Source organism: Cyclopterus lumpus, chromosome 13 (genome assembly GCF_009769545.1).
Source record: "Cyclopterus lumpus isolate fCycLum1 chromosome 13, fCycLum1.pri, whole genome shotgun sequence".
Lineage (NCBI taxonomy): Eukaryota > Metazoa > Chordata > Actinopteri > Perciformes > Cyclopteridae > Cyclopterus > Cyclopterus lumpus.
Genome location: NC_046978.1, coordinates 19437015 through 19458144, shown reverse-complemented (window position 1 = coordinate 19458144; position 21130 = coordinate 19437015). Strand labels below are relative to the sequence as shown.

The 21130-nt window shown below is 44.9% G+C and overlaps 1 protein-coding gene across 2 annotated transcripts; it reads right to left on the bottom strand.

Moving 5' to 3' along the window:
• Positions 1–168: 168 nt before the first annotated feature.
• snx19b (sorting nexin 19b) lies at positions 169–20734 on the bottom strand. Of its 2 annotated transcripts, none has more exons than XM_034547997.1 (14): positions 20657–20734; positions 19794–20076; positions 19508–19702; positions 18141–19274; positions 17866–18061; positions 17640–17740; positions 17441–17560; positions 17135–17259; positions 16906–16999; positions 16670–16829; positions 15751–15880; positions 3176–3360; positions 2805–2892; positions 169–2643 (listed from the first exon to the last, which is right to left on the bottom strand). In XM_034547997.1, exons 1-14 carry the CDS (start codon positions 20683–20685, stop codon positions 2520–2522), a joined length of 2964 nt encoding a protein of 987 aa, XP_034403888.1. In that variant the 5' UTR covers positions 20686–20734; the 3' UTR covers positions 169–2519. The 2 variants fall into 2 exon arrangements, with proteins under 2 accessions (XP_034403888.1, XP_034403886.1); XM_034547995.1 differs by lacking the exon at positions 20657–20734 and adding an exon at positions 20274–20632.
• Positions 20735–21130: the final 396 nt, after the last annotated feature.

Sequence of the window (21130 nt, the reverse complement as noted above, 5' to 3'; positions counted from 1 at the left end):
TATAGAGACAGAATGTTCTCGCTTTAAATAGATCATGTTTCAGAACAAGCTGTTCACAGAACCTTCTGCCTCTAAAACATCGTCTCCTTCATTTTGTTTCATCAAAACACTTTTTTATTGTGCCACAAATAAACACGTCTCATGAAAACAAATTCAAGTTGCTCAATATAACATAATACGTTTTAATATCATTACAACAACGGTTCGTATGACATCAGCAACGTTTTGTGTGTTTTCACATTAAAGTCAGCAGAGCGTCAATTTCTGCTCGTTACATGAATTCAGTCTCTTCAAAATAAACATGCGTCTTCAAAGGAAACAACTTAGTTAACTGAGGTTTTAGCCAACAGAACTACTTAGTTATGTTTATGCAACAAAACTACTTAGTTATGTTGAGGCAACACAACTACTTAGTTATGTTTATGCAACACAACTACTTAGTTATGTTTATGCAACACAACTACTTAGTTATGTTTATGCAACACAACTACTTAGTTATGTTGAGGCAACAAAACTACTTAGTTATGTTTAGGAATAGATTTCCGTTGGCTTAACTACACAAGTTACCTGACAGATGAATCTACGTTGTGTCTCCTGTCACACGAGGAACGACTCATTCACATAAAAGAACTGTTCTTTACGTAGAAATGGATTTCGTGGGATGTTTACAGATTAGATTAGAGAACCATATTATTATAAGATACACTAGTTTTGATCAGTCACACAACATAATTAAACTATTTACACATTATTGTATATGTGGTTTTAGTTAAAGTAAATTATTTAAATGATACTGAGAGTATATATCCAATGGCAGCCGTATGCAGCAAATTAGAGAAAATCTCTTCACAACAAATAAGAGTAACAGCTTCAACAATAATCACAACAATGGCGAACACAATATAAAGAAACCGTGCTCACGTTCTCCTAAGGCGGCTTCGTTTCTGCACGACTAGCCGACCGGACATCATCGAGTCAGCTCATTAATTAATCAATTAAGGCAAACTCCAGGAACAAGCACTTCATTAACGAGAAAACGTCATAAATTAGTAAATAAAGCAAATAAATAGGTTAATAAATAAGCTGAATCACAAGTTAACACAATGGAAATGGAAAAAAATAAACTAAAGCAGGAAGTAAGTGCAAAACGCTGGAATGACAGAAACATGAAGTGGTTTTTTGTTGGAATGTAACTCAACTGAACATGCAGATTCAGTCACAGGACACATTATTTGAAGCATTTTAAATGAGAAAAAGACGGCATATCGGTGGACTCCCATATGGTCCTGAAAATAAAATCGAAAAAAAATGTGCCGTATTAAAAATGTTATGTTAATTTAATCACAACTATTTTGGGAAACTTAACCTTAACAAGCTAACGGTGACAACAACGGCTAACGGTGCTAACCCGTTAGCCGTCGTATTACACCTTCACACAGATGACAGTCGCTTGCTGATGCGTTAATGTGCAAAAATTTAGCGCCTTTAAAAATGAGAAACATCTTGATTTGCGTTAAGCTAAGCGCTGTTTGTTAAGACGTTTAGGATACGAAGGACCCGCCGTGTGGGAACGTACGTGGAACGACCTCTTCACCACACGGGGGACGAAGTGCTGATTGTTGTGTGTTTCCACCACCAAGGCAGATTTTAAAAAGTGCCCAAAAAAACCTTCAACAATATGTTTAAAGTTAAATGACTGTCGACCACTGAAAACTCTTCAGATGGTGAGGGTTGAAGATATATTTATATATATTTATATATTTGTAGGTAAAGCTCCACAGCCTGCACACTGTCACAACTTTAATAGAACGCAGATATTATTATTAGTTTTCTTACTGCTGCGTGAGCCGTTTTCACGTGGGACTATTTTCTCAGCAGAAAAGTAGTTCCAAAGTGAGGTGCGGAACTTTTTCCAGAGGAAAAGGCATGAAAACGGATCCAAATGCTGTGACAGATTAAGTGGAGGGACATTACGGACAGATAGCAGTCAGAGTGAGTGATGCTTCATGTGCACGTTTTCTGCCATAAAGACATCTGACGGCACGAGTCCGTCACCGCACTGCATGACGGCATGTTCTTTTCCTACACCTGGACATTCTGCAGGCTTAAAATCATAAATAAATACATGGCCAGATACATGCGGGGTCCCTCAGGGAAGGCTCAGATGTAGGAAGTACAGCTCACATTATGTCAGACTCACATGGGGGCGGGGGGGGGGGGCTCCACGGAAAATACAAAGATTTACGTTAAAGCAAAACCCTGCTAATCCAGATTAGAGCAACAGGTGTGGAGTTGTTTTTTTGGAGGGGCAGAGCGCGAAAAAAAGACCATCTGAAGCGAGTTTGGTGAAAGCCAGGCAGGAAGAGAGCGCCCGGTGAGGAGACCTCTGAATACCGGCCACGTTCTATGGGGATCAAACACAAACCAGGTGCTCTCATCGCAGAACATTAGCAGAACAACAGCAACTCCAATGATGGAAATGAAAGACGGGAGTCACGTTTCTTTTCTTTTTTTCTTCCTCACGCCAGCTGCTTCTCTGGGTTCTTGGAGAGGCTTCGCAACAGGCTCCTCTGGAAGTCCTCCTCGGGTATTTCAGGAACCAGGAACTCCAGCAGAAGGTCAAATATGCAGAAGACCAGATGTCTAAAGAGGAACGAGGGACCAGCAGTCAGCATATTTTATCTCGTGGCGAGTGGTGGAACACACAGTCTGACGTTCACCATCACCAAAGTTGTAATCCCATCATGCTTTGGGCAACAGCTTTTTATCAAAGTGGCCACTGAGTGTCGAGTGGGTGTGTTCACCTGTTAATATGGGGGTCTTGAAGAGAGCCCAGTGCAGTCTGCCAGCAGAGCTTGTACTTGTCTGAGCCCAACAGGTCTGAGATCAGATCTGGGAATACAGAGAATTATAAAACAACGTGTAACCAGCGGAGGGGGTTTACACGTTTAGTAAATTATGGTCATTTAGAGTCAAACAGTCCATAAAGCAGGGGATGCTTTAGGGCGGGGCTACAAGGTGATTGACAGGTTGCTACCCCAGCGTTGTCCGGTCTGGGAATTCATTCTAACTTTTTTTCAGTCACCTAAAAATGTCTTATTCTGGGTTCAATTGTACTCGGTTCCACCAAGATGTTTGGTTCTGACATGCACAACGCAGCCTTCGGTACACTCACCCGGCAGGAGTCTCATCAGACAGCTTAAGGCTTGCCGCCTGGTGTCGTCCTTCTGCTGCCGGCTGCGTTCAAGCCGGGGCGCCGTCGGCAGAGCTCCTCCCGGCCACACGGACTCTTGGATGACCTGCAGGTACGCCACCCAGTACGCGCTGGACGTCAGGTTGGCGACGCTCACGTCCAGCCACCTGAAAGACATTCATCATCGTTAGCACAGATGATGAATGTCTTCACCTCCCACATTCTTGTTTCTTTCAGATTTTACAGATGTTTGTGTTGCGTATTTCTTTTTGTGATTTGAGAGGACTGAAACAATCCCCTCTACAGCATATTGAAATGTAAGAAAAGAACCCAGTTCAGTTCAATGGAATCTCCACTTTCAGCTGGTTGGTTGACCAATGGCGAGCCATCTTAGGAAAAACAACTGTTCAACAAACAAACAAAATCAATGGTTTGCCGGCGGTTAGGGGACAGGTGTCTATGATACAAATACATAGTTATTGTTATTGTTTCGTTAGCAACCAGGCTAAGCTCCATGAGCTTTCTTGCCGAGGTGCAATGACCTCGGCAACCGTTGGTTGACCTCCTGATCCCCCACCACAGTCGGTGTGTCGTGACCCCGGCATCATGGCTGACCTCACCAGTACTGAAGGATCCAGGCTTCAGACCAGCCCATCCCTGCAAAGGTAACCACATGCACCATTGCATTCCCACGGGGATCACACACACACACACACACACACACACAATTCTTCCACATAACTGCTGGGTTTAAGGTCTTGTGATGAGCCAACTCAATCGGCTCCGTGTAGCTGGGAGACGTTGACCCTCTTCCCTCTGACCTGACCTCTTTCATGCCAAGATTTACCATCTGAGGGGTGGACACACAGCCGGTCGCCACACAGACTGGATGAGGAGGTTATCTTAGAGCACGAGGGGGGGAAAAGCTAAAAAACATCAACTCAATGTAGCTCAAGTATTCAAGCATTGTTTCAGGTCTGGAGCGTAAAGCTGCAGGAGATGCAACTAACTTGAAAGAAGTCTGTAACTAAGTACATCCACGATGGTAGAAATACTAGAAGAGTTTTCCAGGACCTGCAGACCCTTAATAACGTAACACCATGCAGATGCTTGTTACGCAACATCGTTGGAAAACCCCAGAGGCCTGTTAAAAAGAAGCGGGGGACCGCCCTCTGGGCCCAATGTTCTGCTTCTTTAGCTCACTCGATGTGGCCCCTAATGAAGTTATTTCATTGGCTCGTTCTGGCCAGTTAGCACGCCGCCGAGCTGCAACTCAAGAGAAGCTATGGATGGACACGATGTGCCAGCCACAGATTCCTGGTTTCCACTAGTATGCATGTTTTTATCCTCTAGTGTTTCAGAACAGCAGCGATGCCAAAGGCCTGAATAGTGATGGTAAAGCATTTTCCATCCCTCAAGTTGCACAACTGCAGAATAACAGCATGCTCGATTAATTACGAGTTTGATTCATTGACCTTATTTTTGACAACTTCAACAAACATACGAGCAATTAAAACAGCTTGAGGGCCGTTGCTTCGTCTCGTTGACGGGATTTAAATCTCTGAGTGACGGACGGTCAAAGGACAGGGAGACCTGTCGCTATGTATTCATCAATATATCTGACTGCTCACTTTCAGGGGATTTTTGGGGATTTTATCCGATGTGAAGATCCAAGGTCTCTGAGGCCAATTTTTGGATCTGTGATATTTCTTATGACATAAGCTAACAGGAAGTAAGCCCGAGCTGTTGCATAGAGACGCCTTTCCGTCGAAACGGTCAATAATTTAGGATGATCAGCGCTTCTGCCGCCAACGTTAAAACAACTTCGGTGCTAATGCTAACAAGCTGGACCAACAAACATCTACTTTCCAAAGTGGAAGTGCAAACCAGTGCTAACAAAGAAAAGAAACTCTTGAATCTACAATCATATCCTACATGGCAATAAGGTCATCTGGTGCCAAATCAAATACTCATTCAGAGGCAAAAAATACCACCAAAACTGTGTTTGTTTATTTTCTCTTGAAATATCAAAGAAGTTAAACCTGAACTCAAACTTCAGTTCGACTTTTAAGGAGATATTCAAGGGAAAATCTTGGTTTAAAAGATTTTTAAAAGGACCCGATTGAAGGACTTAGTGACATCTAGTGGTGAGGTTGCACTAATCTGACTCAACCCCAAAGGCTCTCTCTAGAGCCAGTATTTGGTTTGTCCGTTGTGGGCTACCGTAGAAACATGGCAGACCTGTATGTCTAGGTATGAAGGGTTCTAAGCTCACGAACAAACACAATTAAATTAACAAATTAGGTTGCTATTAAAATAAAGTCTACACCAACACAAGCAACTAGGTTGTCCGGCGTCCGGCTCCATCCCCAGTAACAACAGTTTATTTGGGTCTCAGCAGGCGGACCGTGAAGTGTGTCTCGTACCAGTCAGAGACGAGCTCAGTGATGACTGGGATGTATGGACACGGAGACCAGACACAATGAACGTGTCTGTCAGGGAGTCCCTTTAGTGCTGCCATTGTAAATCTGAATGATTAACTCTCCTGATTGTTGCGCAACCCTCTGAACCCCAAAACCCACTGGCGGGATGGAGGAGCATGTTTTCTTTAAATAAATTGCCAAAACGACACCATTCATCAGCCAGAGGCTGTAAAAAAATGTCAGAATCGTCAGAATTTCATCCATCCAACGGTCCTTGAACACATCATGTGTGACAAACGCTTCGTCTCGTATCTTGCTTTTGCTTTGTAAACTATTTAAAAAAAGTTATTATAATTATTATTAACACAGAGACGGGTTCTCTATAGAAGCTCTCACAGACTTGAACTGGTTCAGGATAAAACCAGGCGGCAACTTACGGTTCTGACTGCGGCAGTGTCTTAAAACTTCCATTCTCTCTAGTGACCACCAGGGGGCGACTCCTCTGGTTGTATAGAAGTCTATGCTTCATGTCTTAAAACTTCCATTCTCTCTAGTGACCACCAGGGGGCGACTCCTCTGGTTGTATAGAAGTCTATGCTTCATGTGTTAAAGCTGCATTCTCTCTCCTGACCACCAGGGGGCGACTCCTCTGGTTGTATAGAAGTCTATGCTTCATGTGTTAAAGCTGCATTCTCTCTCCTGACCACCAGGGGGCGACTCCTCTGGTTGTATAGAAGTCTATGCTTCATGTCTTAAAACTTCCATTCTCTCTAGTGACCACCAGGGGGCGACTCCTCTGGTTGTATAGAAGTCTATGCTTCATGTGTTAAAGCTGCATTCTCTCTCCTGACCACCAGGGGGCGACTCCTCTGGTTGTATAGAAGTTGTATAGAAGTCTATGCTTCATGTGTTAAAGCTGCATTCTCTCTGACCACCAGTGGGCGACTCCTCTGGTTGTATAGAAGTCTATGCTTCATGTGTTAAAGCTGCATTCTCTCTACTGACCACCAGGGGGCGACTCCTCTGGTTGTATAGAAGTCTATGCTTCATGTGTTAAAGCTGCATTCTCTCTCCTGACCACCAGGGGGCGACTCCTCTGGTTGTATAGAAGTCTATGCTTCATGTCTTAAAACTTCCATTCTCTCTCCTGACCACCAGGGGGCGACTCCTCTGGTTGTATAGAAGTCTATGCTTCATGTGTTAAAGCTGCATTCTCTCTACTGACCACCAGGGGGCGACTCCTCTGGTTGTATAGAAGTCTATGCTTCATGTGTTAAAGCTGCATTCTCTCTCCTGACCACCAGGGGGCGACTCCTCTGGTTGTATAGAAGTCTATGCTTCATGTCTTAAAACTTCCATTCTCTCTCCTGACCACTAGGGGGCGACTCCTCTGGTTGTATAGAAGTCTATGCTTCATGTGTTAAAACTTCCATTCTCTCTCCTGACCACCAGGGGGCGACTCCTCTGGTTGTATAGAAGTCTTTGCTTCATGTGTTAAAGCTGCATTCTCTCCTGACCACCAGGGGGCGACTCCTCTGGTTGTATAGAAGTCCACACTACTTACATGCAGTCTGTGGAAACAACCCTTTATATTGGGTTCTAGGGAGAAGCCTCTAAAAAAAGGGAACCTTTATTAAACAGAAGGTTCTCGAGCCTCACCAGCTAATTGAGTGTGATCCTTCGCCACAGAACTGTAGATTGAAATCGGACGTCCCAGATCAGGTCAGCGGACCACAGGTTGATGTGGTTTCCGTAGCTCCAGAATGATCCACGAGCTCAAATAAAACGGTGTTTCTCGTCGGAGGAACATCGACACACATTTAAAGAGTCGTATTAAAAATAGGCGCCGTGTGGAGTTCTTGACCTGTAGCGGCCCGATGGAGCAGGTGGTTCAATGAGCGGGGTGGGCGGTTATTTTGGTGAGGACACACACACACACACTCACTCACACACACACACACACACACACACTCACGGAGGGTGATGCAACGGACACTCTGGTGATGGACAGATGGAAGTAGCACAGACGTGGTGAACGTGGTGAACGTGGATGTAAAAATCTGTTACATAATGACGGGCCCAAAAATATGAAACAAAATAAAGGTAACTTAATTGCGACATGATGCATGTGAGATAAAACAATTAAGGGTAAAGAACACACAAAAAAAAAAAACGAATTTAAGAGTCATTAGATGCATAAAAATAGACGAAAGATCTAAGAGTCGGACATTAACTTTTGAATTCTACCGACGCTGCAAAGAGAAAATAAACAAATTCCACGACTCAGCGTCCCGACTGGAAAACGACCTTCGCTGATTGACAATTATGAGTGGAAAAAGTGAGGGAGAGAGAGAGGGAGAGAACGAGGGAGGGAGAGAAAGAGGGAGGGAGAGAGAGAGAGGGAGAGAGAGAAAGAGGGAGGGAGAGAGAGAGAGAGGGAGGGACAGCGTTCATTTGGACGAGTGAGCAACACAATTAGTGAGTTGCAGAGGAGATGAAGGTTGATGCTTTTCAGTCTGCAGCTCGCTTAAAAACAGACAGACAGACACACACACACACACACACACACACACATACAGACAGACACACACACATATACACACAAACAGACACACACACACAGACACACATACACACACAGGTTACGTTAACAGAAGAAAATTAATCAAACTGCTCGCTGTGAGGAGGCTTAATATCTGATCTGATGCTTTTCATTTCATTATTACAGCTACACACTCAAAAACAAACACAACTTAGATTATGGTGTTAATTTGATATATTTATAATAAAGTTTGTTTTTCTAGTTGCTTGTTATGTGAGCGTACTGTACTAATGAAAATCTCATTTGTAGGAATCATACGAGCCATTTTTGTTCGTCTGCCGGTTGATGGTCAGTCCTGATAAAGAACGGAGCTAACGGCTAACGTTAGCCGAGGTTGCGTTCAGTTACGCTACGATGCGTTCAAGCTCTATCCAGTAAAGATGTGTTCATGTCATCTTATAACATTCATTTATTTGCAATTTAAAAAAAATAAAAACATTCATAATATAACATGAAGCTAATATAGCGTGAAGCTAATGTAACGTGTAGCTAATGTAGCATGAAGATAATATATAATTAAGCTAATATAACATGAAGCTAATATAACTTGAAGCTAATATAGCAGGAAGTTAATATAACATGAAGCTAATATAACTTGAAGCTAATATAGCAGGAAGTTAATATAACATGAAGCTAATATAACTTGAAGCTAATATAGCAGGAAGTTAATATAACTTTAAGCTAATATAACATGAAGCTAATATAACTTGAAGCTAATAACATGAAGCTAATATAACTTGAAGCTAATATAACTTGAAGCTAATATAACATGAAACTAATACAACATGAAGCTAATATAACGTGAAGCTAATATAACATGAAGCTAATATAGCATGAAGCTAATATAACATGAAGCTAATATAACATGAAACTAATACAACATGAAGCTAATATAACTTGAAGCTAATACAACATGAAGCTAATATAACGTGAAGCTAATATAACGTGAAGCTAATATAACGTGAAGCTAATATAACTTGAAGCTAATATAACGTGAAGCTAATATAGCATGAAGCTAATATAACATGAAGCTAATATAACTTGGAGCTAATATAACTTGAAGCTAATATAACATGAAACTAATACAACATGAAGCTAATATAACGTGAAGCTAATATAACATGAAGCTAATATAGCGTGAAGCTAATGTAACGTGTAGCTAATGTAGCATGAAGATAATATATAATTAAGCTAATATAACATGAAGCTAATATGACAATAAGCTAATATAGCAGGAAGTTAATATAACATGAAGCTAATATAACGTGAAGCTAATATAACGTGAAGCTAATATAACTTGAAGCTAATACAACATGAAGCTAATATAACGTGAAGCTAATATAGCATGAAGCTAATACAACATGAAGCTAATATAACGTGAAGCTAATATAACATGAAGCTAATACAACATGAAGCTAATATAACGTGAAGCTAATATAACATGAAGCTAATATAACTTGAAGCTAATATAACATGAAGCTAATATATCAAATGAGGACGATCTTTCCCCGTCTGGTTATTTGTGGAGACCGTAGTAAAAGTGTTTTGAGGACCTTCAACAAACGGGAGCAGATAAAAATAGCGTGCGTTTTCCCGTAATGTTCGTCGGCTCTCACCGCAGGAATCTGGTTCCTAAAAACAGCCGACGGGTTAAAGAGCGTCTCGATTTAGCTTCACGCTCCAGTGTAAATATTCACGCCGACAGCGTCTGGTCTGGGATCTGATTTAATCGAGTGTCTCCGCAGCAGACGGGACCATCCAAACCGGTCCAGGCTGCAAGTTTCCATCGGCTGAGACCGTTTAGAAAGCGATGGAGATCACGAACAACGTATTAAACCACTTGGCGACGACAGCTAGCACGTCGTCCAGCCACGAAATCAAAGCCTAGTTGGACATCGGATCGAATCATATTTATTTCTATACACAAAGCAAATCGCATACATAGATCACTGCAGTGGCAGAATGTGAGACAAGCTTCACGTCTGTGGCTTTAGTGCTAAGTGGCATTAATATAATTAGAGCTGTGTGATGAACGCATCACTCGATTATCTGTTTTATAAGCCAGGAAACACCACGACGGAGCCAACGTTACGTTGTTGAGATATCTCAGATCAGTCCAGAAATGTTTTTTCTTCTTTTTGGGGAGGTGGAAAAAATTTAAATTACATGAAAAAATAATTTATATGAGACCAGCGCATGTTGTAGGTAATCGTCTCTTAGGGTAAAATAATGTGTGTCCTAACTAGCCAAGAGAGAGAGAGAGAGAGAGAGAGAGAGAGATATATTGTGTAATACGTAATGCTGCAGCTCATTTCAACACAATTAGGAGACAAATACTAAAAATAAAATGTAACCACATTTCCAGGAGGTTCAGAGAGACACGTCAGGACCTTAAAGACATTCTTTCCCCGAGATGAGCGTCTCTTTTTAAAGAAAATGCATTTGAAGAGCTTGTAGAGGATTAGATAATGTCATTTTATATATATATATATATATATATATATATATATATATATATATATATATTTATAAAGAAATAAATAAATATATATTCATAAATAAATATATATTCATAAATAAATACATGTATTTATAAATAAATAAATATATATTCATAAATAAATACATATATTTATAAATAAATAAATATATATTCATAAATAAATACATATATTTATAAATAAATAAATATATATTCATGAATAAATATTTATAAATACATATATATATATATATGTAACTGTAAATTGGAGAGGAGCAATCTGGGACATTTTCATTAAATTGTGAAGTCGCTGATGTCATCGTATCCTCAACTGTTTGATATCTTACCAAAAGTTACTCCTCAAAACACGCGTTCATCTTCCGCTCGTTACACGTTCAAACTCTTTTCTTTGTAAAACTTTTAAACTCTTTTCTGAATAAACACGATAAACTACTTGGTTGTGTCGAGGAAAACATTGTGCGATGCTCAGTTAGGTCGAGGACACACAACAACCTCAACGGCGTTTCTACGTCCTCCTCCACGTGGGGTCACTTCCTGTTCACCGGTTGCAAAAAAAGTCAAGATGGCGACGTCCAGAAGGCCGAACTGGAGGCCTCAAAACATCCGCCAGGGTTTCTTGTTGTGTTGTTGTTGTTCTTATTGCCCACAAAGCAACGACAATTACAACATGTGCTGCATTAGTGATATTATTACCTTCATTATTGCCGTTACATGACATTATAAAGTGTAACTGCATCGTGTCCTGAATAAAGTTACGGCTGAATGTCCTCCGACATTCTTCAAATGCAACAATGTTGCTTTAATTTATGGATCGATGAAAATAATGTTAACGATAGTTTGGAGAAGAATCCATGAATCCAAAAAAGGCTGACATGAACACACACACACACACACACACAGAGACACACGCACACACACACACACAGACAGAGACACACGCACACACACACACACACACAGACAGACAGAGACACACGCACACACACACACACAGACAGAGACACACACACACACACACAGAGACACACGCACACACACACACACACACACACACAGACAGAGACACACACACACACAGACAGACAGACAGAGACACACGCACACACACAGATAGAGACACACACACACACACACACACACACACAGACAGAGACACACACACACACACAGACAGACACACACACACTCACACACTCCTCTGGGATGTCATTGGTTGCCATGTATGGGAAACACAGACGAGTATAACCAGGTTCCCGTCGAGCTAAAATAAGCCGCGGACATTGTTTGTTTTTTCTTTTCCCGACAGACGCAACGTCATCGCACAAGTGTGTGTGTGTGTGTGTGTATGTGTGTGTGTGTGTGTCTGTGTGTGTCTGTGTGTGTGTGTGTGAGGCGTGACCTCTGGGTGCTCATCCCGACCTCCTGGTGCAGCGGTGAAAGAATCGAGACACCGGAGATGTGAAGAGGCCAAAAGAGTCGCTGCGTACCGCGAAACATCCCGCACGGCATTCTGGGAAGTCAGTGCTCCTCCAGCCGACTGACACTAAATAAGGTGAAGAGGACCTCCACCAAGAAGTGACCACGGTATTTGACCTTTGACCTTTGACGGCCCCCATGGGGCGATTACAGCTCTCAGGAACAGCTTCACTGAGCAGAGCCTGAAAGCATCATGAGAACGTTATCATTTACCTTCAGCCAGTACTCGTGTTCACTGAGCGGAGCCTGAACGCATCATGAGAACGTTATCATTTACCTTCAGCCAGTACTCATGTTCACTGAGCGGAGCCTGAACGCATCATGAGAACGTTATCATTTACCTTCAGCCAGTACTCATGTTCACTGAGCGGAGCCTGAACGCATCATGAGAACGTTATCATTTACCTTCAGCCAGTACTCATGTTCACTGAGCGGAGCCTGAACGCATCATTAGAACGTTATCATTTACCTTCAGCCAGTACTCATGTTCACTGAGCAGAGCCTGAACGCATCATTAGAACGTTATCATTTACCTTCAGCCAGTACTCATGTTCACTGAGCGGAGCCTGAACGCATCATGAGAATGTTATCATTTACCTTCAGCCAGTACTCGTGTTCACTGAGCGGAGCCTGAACGCATCATTAGAACGTTATCATTTACCTTCAGCCAGTACTCATGTTCACTGAGCGGAGCCTGAACGCATCATGAGAACGTTATCATTTACCTTCAGCCAGTACTCATGTTCACTGAGCGGAGCCTGAACGCATCATTAGAACGTTATCATTTACCTTCAGCCGGTACTCATGTTCACTGAGCAGAGCCTGAACGCATCATTAGAACGTTATCATTTACCTTTAGCCAGTACTCATGTTCACTGAGCGGAGCCTGAACGCATCATTAGAACGTTATCATTTACCTTTAGCCAGTACTCATGTTCACTGAGCGGAGCCTGAACGCATCATTAGAACGTTATCATTTACCTTCAGCCAGTACTCGTGTTCACTGAGCAGAGCCTGAACGCACCATGAGAACGTTATCATTTACCTTCAGCCAGTACTCGTGTTCACTGAGCAGAGCCTGAACGCACCATGAGAACGTTATCATTTACCTTCAGCCAGTACTCATGTTCACTGAGCAGAGCCTGAACGCACCATGAGAACGTTATCATTTACCTTCAGCCTGTACTCATGTTCACTGAGCAGAGCCTGAACGCACCATGAGAACGTTATCATTTACCTTCAGCCAGTACTCATGTTCACTGAGCAGAGCCTGAATGCACCATGAGAATGTTATCGTTTACCTTCAGTCAGAACTCATTCTCACAATTTCATCCACATGGGGCTTGAACCAACAACCTCGCAGGCCTGTTGTCATGTGACCATCGTCTAATGCTCTGAAGCAATCCAATGTTTTGGTACCACTTTCCCCCGGAGCCGGTGGAACCCGAACAGCCAGACGGAGAACCCCGGGTATTAAGTCAAGCAGAAGAGTGAGAGCGTTCCCACGACAACTGTTGACAAGCTCTAAATCCTCCCTGCGCCCCTTCATCCTCACCTCCATCATCAAGCTGTCAGCGGGGACCGGTGCTACCGTTCCGTTTGTTTATGGAAGTGTTGATGCGCCGCTTTGGGGAGTCAAAATAAAGAATCGCGTCATTGTGTGCGACAGGTGCAGAAAAAAAAAAAAACTCAAGCCACGTGGAGTCTGTTGAGGGAGGAGGAGTTACACCACTGTGGACCTCTGATTGGTTCAGAGCAAACCACCACTCGCGGCACAAACCGTCGCCATCTTTTAAAAATGCAACGCATGTTAACCTCGACCGCAATTATTTTAATTCTCGACCTCAAAATATATATATATATATATATATATATATATATATATATATATATATATATATATATATATATATATATATATATATGTTCACGAAATGCAGTTGGAGCCCGAAACAAGAACACTGGAAATTCCTTCTTTTTCTTTTTTTTACGTGCGTCAAGAGGAGTGTAAACAAGAGGCAAGAAAAACAACTCTCTGGGCGATGAAAAGAAAAAGAAAACGTCAGCGAAACACATCCCATAATATTTGACTACGAAGAGAACAAACCGACGCGGTGCAGGCGTCCTGAAGCTCGACCTCTAACCCTGTATCTCATAGGAGAGGAGCTTTAACACATGAAGCATAGACTTCTATACAACCAGAGGAGTCGCCCCCTGGTGGTCAGTAGAGAGAATGCAGCTTTAACACATGAAGCATAGACTTCTATACAACCAGAGGAGTCGCCCCCTGGTGGTCAGTAGAGAGAATGCAGCTTTAACACATGAAGCATAGACTTCTATACAACCAGAGGAGTCGCCCCCTGGTGGTCAGTAGAGAGAATGCAGCTTTAACACATGAAGCATAGACTTCTATACAACCAGAGCATCTCCTCTGCACAGAGACCAGCCGATAAGGAGATACCAGGCCCAATATAGATGAAGCCAAACAAAACAGCACAAGGCCTTTCATACTTCTTAAAAATAGAGGAGCTCGGGTCTGAATATAAAGACAAAGTGATATTCTGGTGCCGACACCCCGGGGGAACGTGAGAACACTAGAACCCTTTTGACATCATCATTCGCTTTACCGGCAGCGGGAGCTAAATGCGCCGAATGTTTGGGGAGTTGGTGTCAGGCGCTCCGGAGCGAACCGACAACGAATGTCACGGTGGAGGAAAAGAACTCGTGCTCCTCGTTCGGTGAAGTGGTTCGTAGGTGCGCTGCCCAGAGGCTCGCAGCCAGCTCGTGTCTAGAGTATCAACTCCTCCACTAACGAGCAGAGAGCCAGAGCCCCCTCTCCGGCTCATAAACAGCCCTCTCCGGTGGGTTCTCATGTCCTGACCTGGCTGAGTCCACAGATTAAGACCTCGCTGTGCACAAGTTTCCATCTCTTCTTCGCTGCAGAGAAGCAGCTCGTAAAAGAAAAGGAAAAAGGAAAGAAGAGCTTTAAAGAGTCGTTCAGGGGCAGACGTCAAAATGGGAGAGAAAGATGATTTGCAACGTCGGTTTAGTGGAAATATCTAAATTATGCTGTGAGATAAATGTTAGCAGCGCCAGAGAATGATGCTAGAAGCTGAAGGACACATACATTATTTATATATATATATATATATATATATATAAATATATATATATATATATATATATATATATATATATATATATATATATATATATATAACATGTAATGTAATATATATATATATATTATACATTATACACACACACACATACATATATATATATATGTGTGTGTGTGTATATGTATATGTGTATGTGTATATATATATATATATATTATACACACACACACATTATATATATAATATATATATATATATATATATATATATATATATATATATATATTTATTAGTACTTGACTACTTGAGTCTGTGAAAACTAGGAAGTACCCTGGTTCTCTTTGGTTCTACCCTGGTTCTCTTTGGTTCTACCCTGGTTCTCTCTGGTTCTACCCTGGTTCTCTCTGGTTCTATGACTTTAGGCGTGTCACCTGTTGATAAACGTCCCGAACAGCAGCCGGATGGTCTTCTGGATGTTCTCCGTGCACAGCCAGCTCCACTGCTCCTCCATCAGCAGACACAGGATGTTCAGCGCCACCTCGGCCAGCGCCGTCTCGGACGCTGCACACGAGACGCACAAAAACACACAAAGAAGAACGCGCACAACTCACTCAGGGCACGCCACGAGATGTTGAACGCAGAGATCACAAGGAAGCCCATCGGCGCCTCACTTCATGCACGTGTTAACACCGCCCTCGTGTGGTCAGGCGCCGCAGGTGCAGCTGGGCGTGATTTATTCTGGCGCTCTAAAGAGGCAGAACAACGTGTCACGTGACCCCTACGGTCGCGAGTTGCGTTCGTAGCCAAGGGAAAAGTTTAAAAAGCCTATAAATTAGTGATGCAAAGTTCAAGTTCATAAAACTCACACTTTGTTTTATCATTGCAGCTGGTCCTCAAGGGTCCAGATTGTTTTCACCGTCTCAAAAATTATTTTAATGCTCTGAAGTCAGTAAACGATCAAAAATATTAAATCTCATACTTTTAATGTGTCATAGTAATTTATACTGTTTTTTTTCCTTCATAAAAACACACAATTCAAACAATAAGGACATTCAGTCATTCTTGGTGTTAATGAAGTGTAATGAATAGCTTTAGAGTTAAACAGCTCTAAATTCATCTCTAATATCTATTTTATGTTCATGTGAAAACATCTGGATTTATTCTAGTTCATCACCAACGCTACAATTTACTAGATTATATGTGAACGCACCACGAGAACGTATAAATATACTTTCACCCAGTACTCATCTGCCCTGAGCAGAGCCTGAATCACACTCAGGAGACAACAGTGACCCCTGGTGGTGGAACTGGGTCTAGCGGTCCCCCCACCCCCCCCTGCCCGGTTCTTACCAGGTTCCCGTGTGTTCTTTCTCCTCGAGCCGTCGTCCGGAAGGCCTCCGAACTCTCCCGTCCCTGGACTGTCGACCCTCTCCGACTCCGCTCTGACGGACAGCTGTTCCTGCTCAGCGATGAAGGCTTTCAAGTCTCCCAACGACATCCCGTTAAACACCTTCGAGAAGGAAGTGAGAACTCGAATCGGGCCTGACAGAAAAACATCAAGAACATCAACAACGCGAGCTACGTACCGTGCTGGTTTGCTCCCAGCTGAAGGACACCGGGGGTCTGATGTCAGAGCCGTTCATGAAGGGGATGCTCTTACTGGAGAACTTCAGACGAGACCTGGGATCACGCGAACAAGGGGTTAATTAAAACACCAACAATACAACCATCGAGATGTCGAGAAGCCCCTCCCACCACAGTCAGAAGAGTCCGTCAATCATCCGTATTGGGGTTCGGTGCCCTCTGGAGTCATACCTGCTCTTCTTTTCACAACTGAATTTCCCTCCGTCCACCTCCGGCTCGTTGTCCTCCGTCGGGCTCTGAGGTTCCGAGCGAGGGAACGCCGTCTTCAGCGTGTCCACGATGGCGTTCACCACGATCTGAACACGGAAAAAACAGGCGCGACTCGTGAGCGTCGCCGCGGAAACATCGCCAACTCGCGATGGAGCCGAAGTTTAGTACAGAAAAACAGAAAGAAAACTGCCGTATTAACGTCCATATGTTGATGGAGCTACAACGGTATTTCGGTATTTCGGTACTTGGGTATCGCTTATCGCAGACCTTGTCTATTCGTGACACGATGAAAGGTTTCTTGACGAAGGCGATCCTGGCGTCGGTGTTGAGAGCCAGAAACTCCTGCATCTCCACACTGTTGGCGATTTCAGGGATGGCACAGAGAAGCTGAAAGACAAGAGAAAAGGTCAGCAACCGTAGATATGAAATACAATATAATGAATAAGACAATATAAATCCACGAGACCTTCAGAAAGATCTCCAGGAGTCCTTTTCTGGCTTCTATCTTGTCGCTGTCCATGTTTCCGAACGGCATCTCTGGAAATACTTTCTTTGGACCCTTCACCCCTGGAACGGTACAATCAATCAATTAAGAGCCGATACGTCAATCAAACCGGATCTTTTTGAGCTGAATCCAGCTCCAAAAAACGGGTTTTCAAACGTCAACGGACCGGAGTCCGTCCCCTTCCGACCTTTGATGAGCCTCCGTAGTTCAGTTTTCTCCTCCAGCCGAGTTTGCAGGTTAAGGAACTCGCTGTAGCGCCTGTTGACCATGTGGTAGGCCACCTGCTGGACGGCCGATGGGTCCTCACCCCCCGGCAGGGCCACCTCGGCCTCCTCGGAGACCAGCTGGGTGCTCCCGGGGGTCTCGCAGCCCATCGTCTCGTACTGAAAACCAACACCGAGCAGAAAGGATTTGTCATATTTCTGCGTGTAAGAAAAGGTCTGGATGGCGTCATCTGCTTACTTTGATGGTGTAGAGCGTGTAGGGGTGTGAGCCGGTGCCGCGGTGCTCCTTGGCCGTGATGGTGCCGGAGATGCGGAGGTTCTGGATGATGACCGGCCCGTCGGGGCTGATGAGGGGCTCGAAGCTGAAGGTCTGCAGAGGGGAGGAGCCCTGAAGCGGGCCCACCACAGTCAGCTCATTCTGTTCCACCCCCAGAAGGAGCTCCCTGGCTGTGCTCACGGAGGGGGAACCCTCCCTCTCCGGGTCCTGGAGGTTGCCGTTAACAGAATGCCCCACCGGCTCCGAATTCACCAGGACTTTGGGGCAGGAGCCGTCCGCCGGACTGGGGAAGCCGTCTTCCGGGTCCACGCCATTGTTGTCCTCCTGTCCGACCATGACGAGGGAATCGACGGAGCCTCGTTTGTAGTCCCCCAGGGGAGAGTCCAGGTCCGAGTCGTTCTCCTGGTAAAAAGGGTTCAGCTTGCTGCCCCTCACGTAGTGCCTCAGAAAGGGCAGCGCAGGTTCTTCTTCCTCGGCGTTGCTCTGCGGACAGTCCGCCTCCTCGGCGTCGATGACGTCGTAGGCGAAGAGCTCCGGCGTTTCCGCGTCGCTGAGCATTTCTCTTAGCGGAGGAGCTTCGCTCTCCCTTTGAGGCGCTTGCGTCTCTTGCAGTGGAGCGAGCTCCGGTTCAGCAGGCGGCGGCGGCGATGATGGTGGCGAAGGCTGCGTCCGCAGCAGCGACGGCGGCGGCTCCGTCGCAACCGGCTCCTGCGGTCTGCGGGACCTGCCGAGTATTCCGATGACGAGAACGTTCAACCAGTCGGGGTCGGACAGCTTGGCGACGACCGGCAGCAGGACGTTGCAGGTGATGAGCTCGCCGACGACGAACCGGCCCGTGCGGCTCTCCAGGTGCGGCGGCGGCACCAAGACGTGCAGCAGCAGGTCCACGAGCGCCCTGGTGTAGTCGACCCGCGCGCCGACGCCGGTCGTGGCGAGATGGGGCGCGGTAACCGCAGAATACGCCCGCCACAGCCGCTCGCCGTCGCCGCCCCACCTGGCCGCCGGGCGCTCCGGCTGCTCTGAAGCCAGCTCCTTGGCTCGGATGTAGTCCTGCAGGTGGCAGCCGAACAGATCCAGGACCCTCTGGGTCAGCTCCTGCAGCCAATCAAACAGTCATACACGATCCGTTAAAGACCTTTATGAGCTTTAATGCAGCTTTAGGACATGAAGCATAGACTTCTATACAACCAGAGGAGTCGCCCCCTGGTGGTCAGGAGAGAGAATGCAGCTTTAACACATGAAGCATAGACTTCTATAGAACCAGAGGAGTCGCCCCCTGGTGGTCAGTAGAGAGAATGCAGCTTTATCTGCGTGTCTTTAATAAGCACCTTCCTGTCGAGCCGTCTCGAGCGTCTCTTCAGCTCCATGGCCATGGAGATCATGGCCTCCTGAACCTCCGTCTCAAAACCAGTCTCGGAGGATACAGTGGAGAACCACGAGGCCACAAAGTCCCTGATGACTTTCCTCACTGTGTTGTGGATCTCCCGGTCCAGGCGCCGCTCCTCCTCCGCAGACGGCAGAACCTGAAGCACAGCCACGACAGAGTATACGTACAAATGAAGTGCCGGGTCTCTGTTTCACAAAACGGGGAACCGCGTTGAAGCGTGCGTTCACCTGCTCCAGGGTGATGAACCTCTCCAGGTGGACCACGCTGTTGGACTCCAGGACGGCCTGCGAGCCGAGCCAGCCGCCGAGCACCACCAGCAGGCTGGTGAACACGCACAGCAGCCAGATGTTCACCAGCAGGTGGAACAGCACCAGCCAGACCAACACCACGCCGAAGCCCAACAAGCTCCTCTGGCCCAAGGCCTCCGCCATGGCGCCGCGGAGCCTTCCGTCCGGCTCCACGCCCTCGGGGACAGACGGGGAGTTCAGGCACGCCGGAGCGACGCCACACCTCGGAAAACAAAAACAAAAACACTGATTAGGTATTATATATTTATATTTTTAAAAGGGCTGTAAAGCTGCACATCATTGTATTAGTGGCCCTCCCACTATTTATGCATGTTTCCAGGTGCTGCATATATATATATATATATATATATATATATATATATATAGACAGACAGTATTAACAATGATAAACATCAATACCACCGACCCAGCCAGGGTCCAGTCACCGCCATTGATTACGCATCTGTATTCCTCGCTTCTAAGTGACGTCATTCGCTGCGTGTACCCCGGATGTGACTCCGTCCCCAGTACCGAGCCCCCGGTTTCTCTTTGGTGTTCAGCCGACACGAAGGAATCACTTGGGCCGCCATGTGACGACCTTCTCCGCGCAGAGAACCACGCAGAGCTTAATTAAATTAAATGGGCACATTTCCCTGCGCGTGGAAGGTACCTGGCTCCGTGAGCGCGCTCGCTGCGGCTTCACGCGGCGGCGCGCGCAGCAGTGCGACACGCGACGCGTCGGCCTCCCCCAGGTGGAGGCGCGCGCGACCTTTTTTATTTAATAGAAGATAAATATGGTCAACCTGTCATGGCTCCGCACGGTCGGCCTCATGAGCGTCTCGGTGAGAGCAGCACTCGGCTGGTTTGTTTACTTCCTGTATGGTGACGTCACGTTCAAACGAGCACGCCCCCCCCGTGGCTTTGGAAGGGGTTGTCAGAGATATAAATATATAAAATAGGACCTACAATTAATATCTACAGTCTCTTTTAAAAAGATAAAACACGGGTTGTTTTTGTTGGTATTCAACAACTACAGCTCCCATAAGGCCTTCGGGTGCTAAGACTCATGGGAAATGTAGTTTTACTATGATCAACTAACTCCATGTCTGACTGCCGCTATAATACAGACTTATAGTTTTTTATAGTTCTTAATTTATATGTTGAAGCTTTGTCTAAATGTTCTTTGTTGTTAGCTGTTTTGCACTTTATTACTTTATTATTACTGAAATTATTATTATTATTATTATTATTATTATTACTAAATTCACATATGTTAG